Source organism: Sinocyclocheilus anshuiensis, unplaced genomic scaffold, assembly GCF_001515605.1.
Source record: "Sinocyclocheilus anshuiensis isolate Anshui unplaced genomic scaffold, SAMN03320099.WGS_v1.1 scaffold739, whole genome shotgun sequence".
Taxonomy (NCBI): domain Eukaryota; kingdom Metazoa; phylum Chordata; class Actinopteri; order Cypriniformes; family Cyprinidae; genus Sinocyclocheilus; species Sinocyclocheilus anshuiensis.
Window position 1 is genome coordinate 1,037,915 of NW_015551105.1, and position 8,440 is coordinate 1,046,354.

General features: G+C 35.2%; 1 protein-coding gene across 1 annotated transcript in view; it reads right to left on the minus strand.

Annotated features, from left to right (window-relative positions):
- LOC107662857 (palmitoyltransferase ZDHHC7-like) overlaps window positions 1-6,635 on the minus strand; it is a 9,746-nt gene extending 3,111 nt beyond the window's left edge. Inside the window, exons 1-7 of the mRNA XM_016452970.1 lie at window positions 6,461-6,635; window positions 5,150-5,226; window positions 3,024-3,317; window positions 2,812-2,936; window positions 1,827-1,923; window positions 1,214-1,295; window positions 180-310 (exon numbers count right to left, since the gene is read on the minus strand). Of these exons, the coding sequence (XP_016308456.1) occupies window positions 180-310; window positions 1,214-1,295; window positions 1,827-1,923; window positions 2,812-2,936; window positions 3,024-3,311 (723 nt within the window). The 5' untranslated portion in view covers window positions 3,312-3,317; window positions 5,150-5,226; window positions 6,461-6,635. The remainder of the gene's footprint in view (window positions 1-179; window positions 311-1,213; window positions 1,296-1,826; window positions 1,924-2,811; window positions 2,937-3,023; window positions 3,318-5,149; window positions 5,227-6,460) is intronic.
- Window positions 6,636-8,440: the final 1,805 nt, after the last annotated feature.

An 8,440-nucleotide genomic window follows, 5' to 3' on the forward strand; every position in this document is an offset into this window, starting at 1 on the left:
TTATGATTAATACAATTAAAATAAATTAAAATATAATATAATATTTTAATACATACATATTTAATATATTAATATAAATAATTCTGCATTTTTTTTTTTCAATAATTATAATCCATTGCATGGCTGTAAAAGTTCAGTTCCATCAGAAGTAATGCTAGTAACCAGGTCAGAAGACTTACCGTCTCATCATTACAGATGGAGTGAATCTGAGTGCCGAACATGACAGCAGTGAAGGTGAGAAACAGCAGTGCTTCCAGACACAGGAAAATCAGCAGCATGACCGCCACAGGTGGGGAGAAATCACTACACTCTACAGAACAGATAAGAACAACACAGATGAGATGATGCTGTCAAAACCAATGCTGGAGATCAAATTCTCAAGTGCTTTGTGTGAGGAATAAAAGAACAGTAGTAAAGACTGCACTATAGCATCTTATTCTAGTGCAAAAATCATTAAAAGCATTAAAAAAAAAGAATGAAACACATACTTAGTGACATGCAAAATATGCCAAATATAAACATATGAATTGTAAATATTAATTATAACAATTATTATTCATTGAATATAATAAAAACAATGAAATGCTAGTTATAAAAAACATACAAAAAGCCAGTTATAAAAATGTAAAAATTATAAATGTTAATTAAAAAGATTAAGCTTATTAACGTATTAATTCATACATTTATTGAAAATGTAATAAATATTATACATGCTATTGTTTTATAATTATGTAGTATTTTATATACAATGCATGAACATAAAACTCAATTAGAAAGAATACATATACATATACAGTGTGCATATACAGTGCTTAACAGATTTATTAGACCACCACCACGTTTATTAGACCACCAAATGCAAGGTTTGTGCCAAAGCTGCCCTAAACTAACAGTATTGGTGATTACCAAAATCATGACTTCTGAGAGAAGTTGAATGTGCTGGCTCAAACTTGGGTATAAAAATGTGAATTCATAGACTATTTAGATTAGATTAGCTAGATTGTTATTTGCCTAATAAATCAGCACAGTCAGCGCATAAATCAGAGAGTGCAATCACAATGTGTTTTCTTAAGGCCAAAGTGGCTTATCAGAGCAAAAGAAGCCTACAATGACACAGCACACTGAATGTCAATACATTGCTCTTGACTTCTTATGACATGATAGCCTCTGTCCTTCAGTAATGGAGTGCCAATCTCAAATGTCTATTACCCACCATTCCACTGGACTTTGACACAGGTGAAGAAGTGGAAACCGCAGAGACACAGCGCATGCAATGAAATGGAGGCTATGTACATCTGAGAAGAAAAAAAAACACACTGAAGTTAAATATTATTCAAAATTAAATGTAAAATGCTTTTGTCATGCTTTAAAATACTGGTTCCTTATTATGAAAACCTCAAAATGTTGTACCCTGATGCCTGAAACGTTTATCAGAGTAAAGGTCAGCGGTTAAGAGCAATAAAGCAATACACAGTGTAAATGGTAGCCTTACTACAATCATAAAAAACGAATGAAATAATTTATTATTAGTAATGATCACAATAATACTGGTTTCTGTCAAGTAATACAGTACATTAGCTTATACACAGTATTATAGTAGTAGTTTTTTTTTTACAGGTGTCAAAGTAGTAACGGCCAAAGATCACTATATAAACAAAGAATTGCAGTGGAGTTATAGAACTGATTTATAATAATGTGGTCACAGCTCATGCAAACAGATGTTAGAGCCAAATAAATAATTTCCTATAAAACTAAGGCAAAAGAAGGTTAGTAATTCCACCATAAAATACTGTAAAAGAAGCGACAGCAGTCTCAGACACACTCACAGTGAAGAGCACAAAGAATCGCTGATTGTTCTCGCCCACACAGTTGTTGACCCAAGGACAGTGGTGATCCATCTTCCTGATGCATCTCTTACAGATACTACAACAAACAAAACAGGAGAAAAGACCATACCATTTATAAAACAAGACGAGAAATGTCTAGAAGTCACTGATGCTTGGCCTTGATTTAAAGGGGATATTTAAGGTAAAACAGGATTTTTCTGGCTAAAAAAAATTCCTCCTTAGTCAACTATACACTACTAGATTTTTTAAACAGAATAATACTTTTATTCATCAAGGAGGCATTAAATTGATCAGAAGTGACAGTACAGACATTTACAATGTTACAAAAGATTTCTATTTCAGTTAAATGCTGCTCTTTTGAACTTTCTATTCATTAAAGAATCCTGAAAAAATGTATCACAGTTTCTACAAAAATACTAAGGATTACAACTGTTTTCAACACTGATAATATGAAACATTTCTTGAGCAAATCAGCATATTAGAATGATTTCTGAAGGATCATGTGACTCTGAAGACTGGAGTACTGATGCTGAAAATTCAGCTTTGCATCACAGGAATAAATTACATTTTAAAATATATTACAATAGATAACAGTTACTTGAAATTACAACAATATTTCATAATTCTAATGTATTTTTAAGATCACACTAAGATATTACATCCCATGTTTACATATAAATCTGTATTTATCAATATCAATATGTGTTTACATATCAATGTGGTATTTAGTAACTTGACAGGGAGGTTTTTATTCATTCCAAATACAAAAATGTGCAAAAAGATACAGTAGTAGTAGTAAAATCCTGTAAAAAGAGGGTGAAAAAAATGACATAAATATTGTTTTTGGAGCAAGAAACCTGGTCTGACATTTTAAAATGCTACAAACGTGTAGATTGTGGACACGTACAGATAAAAACACTGTTAGCAAAAGTTTTGCCAGTCATAAAGCAGATGTTGGTCTTACCTGCAATGGTGTGCCCTCTCTGGTTTAATGCTGCAGCATTTCGGACACTTGTAGATGACCTCTCCTGGCTTCAGCTGCAGACTCTCCATGTATTCTTTAGTGGCGTTACCTTTGGGAACGGCTCCCTGATAATAACATCACACTTCACATCAATAACACCCATCACAAAATCTTCATTACCACATTTAATCAAAATAATAGTCCTTTCTTACCGGATCCGTCAGCATGGTTCGAAGGTGCGACGTCAGCGCCAGCACAGCCAGGAAGTTAAACGCCACGCCGTTGATGAGAGAGTACCAGAAGCTTTTGGAGGGGAGCAGCATGACAAAGTTCACCACGAATTCTGCGTACATAACCAGAAACCAGGTCATGAAGGCGCACACCATCCCGCAGCTGTCCTGGATGAACCAGATGCGGCTGGCTGCCACCTCCTCCTCCCCTCCGCTGAGCAGGGGCTGGTGCTGCTCCACATCCCTCAACCGGTGTCCTGAAGACTGCATTCTCACCTGCAAAGAGAGAGAGGGAGGCTCCCATTGGATGGCCATTCCAGCCAGACATAACACTGATTCACATGCTTGTCTATAATGGTACTATATAAGCATTGGAAAGCAATACATGGCATGGCGCTACAGTGAATAAAAATTGGCATAGAAACAATTTTCACTCGGACATTGCTCACAAATCTCACAAATACAAATGGCAAGTAACACATTAAATCAAATGTGTCATTTTGAAGTAACAAACTCAAACTGTATTTTCTTGTAAAATATACTCCAATAATCTTTCTTTTATTTACAACTTTGAGTAGCAACTGCGACATAATGGGTTTGATTTCCAAGGGAATGCATGAATCGATATAATTTACATTCTTCAATGCAATGGAAGTCGCTTTTGATGAATGCATCAGCCAAATGCGTAAATGTAAATGTTGATATTTACTAAGACAACTATCACTATTACTACTGCTCATGCTTAGAGTTTTACAGTGCTATGGACATGAATGATACCTCAAATTGTGTGGCTTGTTGAGGAGAGATGTGTTATTACTCTTCTAAATGACTGAATATAAATTTTTTATGGCAAATAAAAAAATGGGTTCAAAAATTACCAGAAAGACTCGAGCCATATCTATAAATCAGAATAGCACAGGCACTCTTTTGACTTGAGTCAGTAAGCAGCCATATTTACTATTTGGAATTAGATTTATTTTTGTATTTTCAATTTTAATTTTAATTTAAGGTAAAGTTTAACTAAATTTGTTGAGTGTTTTTCTCTTTTTTAATAGTTGTTTTAATATGTCTATATAGTTTTCATTCATTTATTTTTTATCAATATTTTAGTATGTCAAGTTTAACTGCTTCTCGAAGCTTCATAAAATTACGGATGAACCACTGATGTCACATGGACTATTTTAACGATGCTCTTACTACCTTTCTGGGCCTGGGAACGTTTCAGTTGCATTGCTGTCTATGGAGTGTCAGAAAGCTCTCGGATTTCACCAAAAATATCTTAATTTGTGAGAATCTGAAGATGAACTAAGGTCTTACGGATTTGGAATGACATGAGGGTGAATTATTAATGACAAAATTTTCATTTTTGGGTGAACTATCCCTTTAAGTAACAATTATTTTTATGGTTTTAGTTAACTATAATAACCCTGTATCGGAATGATTTCTGAAGGATTGTGTGACACTGAAGACTGTTGTAATGATGCTGAAAATTCAGCTTTGCATCACAGGAATAAATTCCATTTGAAAACATATTAAAATATAAAACTGTTGTAATTATATTTCACAATTTTACTGTAAGTTTCATCAAATAATCACAGGCTTAGTGAGCAAAAGAGACTTCTCTCAAAACATTAAAAAATCTTACCAACCCCAAACTTTTGAATAGCGTACTTTTAAATCACACATGCGCTTCTATCTAAATAATATAATAACCCACTAAATATTTTAAATTCCCAAATCCAACTGGTATCTATCCTGGTATCACTGGAACGTCACTGCTAATCTGGTGTCTTTTGTTAAAGAAACAAGGCAGCAGTTTCTATCTTCAGCTTGGGCTGAAACTTAGCATCTCATTTACATAAATACTTTTGAGATGCAAATCGCTTACAAAACAAAAGGCCAAACAGCCTAAAAGAGAGATGCGAATGGTCAGTGCCAAAACTGACAATCTACACTCATTCTAAAGCAGAAACCGGACTGAAAAATACTGAGATTCTTTACAGTAGATGCTCACCTGCATGCATTTGCTTTTCTGACAAACTGAAGTTTAATATAGTGTGAGGGGTTTGTTCAAGCGATGCTTTTCTCAGCAAGTGCAAATGACTCACCACGCAGAGCGTCCCTCACAACGACATCCTCTCGAACCCTGTCGGGTTTGAACTCAAAGGCATCCACAGTCTGGACCCTGTAGAGGGCACACACAGAAACAGAGAATCATGGGATAAGCGATTATAACCCGCGGCAAGAAAGAAAGTGTGTCAGTAAGCGGGGCGATGCAGAAGAAGCCTTATTTTCAGTCTTACAGCCATCATCTCTAATAATAATCATTTAAACAAGCTCTATATTTTACAAAGTGAAATCTGAACCCTAAAATAACACACAGGCTCAGCTATATGTCATAGTTAAATAGAATAATGGTCTAATTCTAATTCTGATCGTTTCTTGCAAATAACTTTCTACGGCTATATTAATTTAAATGTCGTCTTGTTGAAGTCAAACATAACTACAGTTTGTTTTGTTTAGTGACTTTAACACTGGCTTATGCAATGTCTCACACTTATAATATGAAAAACATTGCGTTTAACCCAGGGTCATGAAATATATGTTGTGCTCATACTGAATCCTTCAGTGTTGAATGAATATAGTTATGTACACAACTCAAATGACACAATTTGTTTTAAACAACTATACTAAATATATATACCAAATACCAAACTTGTTACTGACTGAAAAATCTTGACGTTCATTCTAGCTTTTGTGTTCCGACTTCCGAGGAAAAAGTAATACAAGTAAATGATGACATAATGCCATTTTCAGGTTTGAAGTCCTTCATAAGTAAAGCTACTTTGAAAAGACGCTTATTTAAGAGCCAGATCAGATTTATAAAGCTCAGTTTCACATACTATCTCTTTGACAGATCAGATAATGCAGTTTCCCCTCAGTCAGCTGCAACTGAATCAAAATCTGCCCTGATATCAAAAGATTCACGTTTAAAAGAGCAACGCATTAATAAATATTACAGTACATACAAACAAAACCTCTCTCATTCACATACAAACAACTGAAGTGTCACTGGCCTGTTATGAGGAAATGTGTTTTGATATCAGATTTATCAAAATAATAAACAGGCATACTCATACTTTGACTATTTGTTGTAATTTTGTAAACTTCCATAGCAACCATCATAACAACCCAGATATATTTGTTTATCTCCCGTCACACCCTTCATCGAATTCGTCGTTTGATTATTATATTTTTAACCTGCCTTTATTAGAACTCATATATCAGCAATAAAGTATTTAATTAACTCTGACAGTCTCATTATAAACACATTTAAATCGGCTGATAAATCGCAGCCATACAAACATCATCTTCATTCACTTTCTTTATCGAAATACTGAGCTTTTTCTTTCGCTTACCGCCTCCAAAATGAGATTCTATCCACCAGTTGTGATTCTCAGATGAGCGATGGACAGCTAGAAATAGATCATTTCATTTCTCAAGCTGTTTAAAGGGTTTCATGGGTTAGAAATAATGATGAGGGTTACACACACTTCCGGGGTCCAGTGCGATCATTTCTGCTGCTTCTGCTGTCTGATGAGTGACAGACCCGAACACACGCCGCCTCACCTCTGACCCCTACCGGCGGATATGAAGCGCTGCAGCGCGCAGGGAGCCTCCTAATTGAATAAGGACCTCCACGCTGCAGGGAGGTCTCAGGTGCCCTCTGCTCACTTTCTGTCTCAGCGGCAGTTCTAGGCTTTTTTTTTTTTTTTTTTTTTAAAAGGAAAAAAGTAGCTTCGAAAGAGATGGGTTTTCAGCTGTCGCTTGAAAATTGTCAGGGATTCAGCATTCCGGATTTGAAAATAAAAAGGGTGTATTAAATAAAAGTACGTGAGATGTCGCAGTTTTGCATTGTGCTTTGAAAACGGCAGTGGATAGCCTAGATTTACGCTTTCAGTTTGAATAGAAATCTTATACACTATTACAGTTTGTCGATCTAAAATGGTAATTGTGCATTAACAGCTGTCAAATGAGCGTCTGAACTTATTTACACAGCACATTTTTTTTTGGCCACGCATGCGCACCCCTGCATATTCTGCACTTCTTTATACTTTGTATTTTTTTTGGTTTTTTTTTTTTTTTTTTTTTAAAGAGAAAAGCCTCAAAGAGGACAAATGTGCAGGGGGCCAAATTAATATCATGCATTGTAACGCGAATTCAAGACTTCATACATGTTCCTTTCTTGTCGAGTAATTGTCATTTTCAACTACATGAACTTATGTAATACATTTTCGACCAGTGGTTAACAATTAATAAATAGCAAACTATTATTTCAGTACAGCGTTTCATGGGATACAGGCCAAATCGGTCAAATTATTAAACTTTTAAACTCTATTAAATTTTTAAAGTCCAGCACCGGATGGAAATTAACACACACACACACACGCACACGCACACGCACTCGCACTCACACACACACACACACACACACACACACACAGAGGTTTGTTTTTATGGTTTATGGGGACTCTCCATAGGCGTAATGGTTTTTATACTGTACAAACCGTATTTTCTATTGCCCTACACCTACCCTACCCCTAAACCTACCCCTTACAGGAAACTTTCTGCATTTTTAGATTTTCAAAAAAACTCATTCTGAATTATTTATAAGCCTTTTGAATTACGGGGACACTGAAAATGTCCTCATAAATCACCTTCTCGTTGTAATACCTATGTCATACCCATGTTATTATACAAATGTGTGTCCTCATAAACCACATAAACATGCACACACACACACACACACATACACACACACACAGACACGCCAAATGATAGCTACTTTATCCATTTCAAATGTAAAATTCATTATAGATACTGCTAAACTTTACTGATACGTGAACACAGTCATTAAAATGTCAATTAAAACAAATAAATAAACCTTATAGTCTGAAAAATGAGACCATTGTGCAAAACTGGAATGCTTATATATTTGCCTTGTTTCTCCACTGGGTGGCGCTACAAATCTCCATCATCTCACACACCTTGCCTTCCAAATATTTTGCCTACCAACTATTTAACTAAGAGTATATTTATTTGTCGAAGTGAAAAGTCACTTTATGGATACAAACATCCAGGAACAAGCCACTTTAAAATGTCATTTAAATAATAACGTCCCTGGCTCATTCGAGTAGCCTATCGAAGATCATCTTAAATCGTAGTGAATCATAACCTCATCAAGATATCATGGAATGTTGATGGGTATATGATTATGATGCTTTGTGATCTTTCACCTTCATGTACTTTCACACACACATACACACACACACACACACACACAGACACGCCAAATGATAGCTACTTTATCTATTTCAAATGTAAAATTCATTATAGAT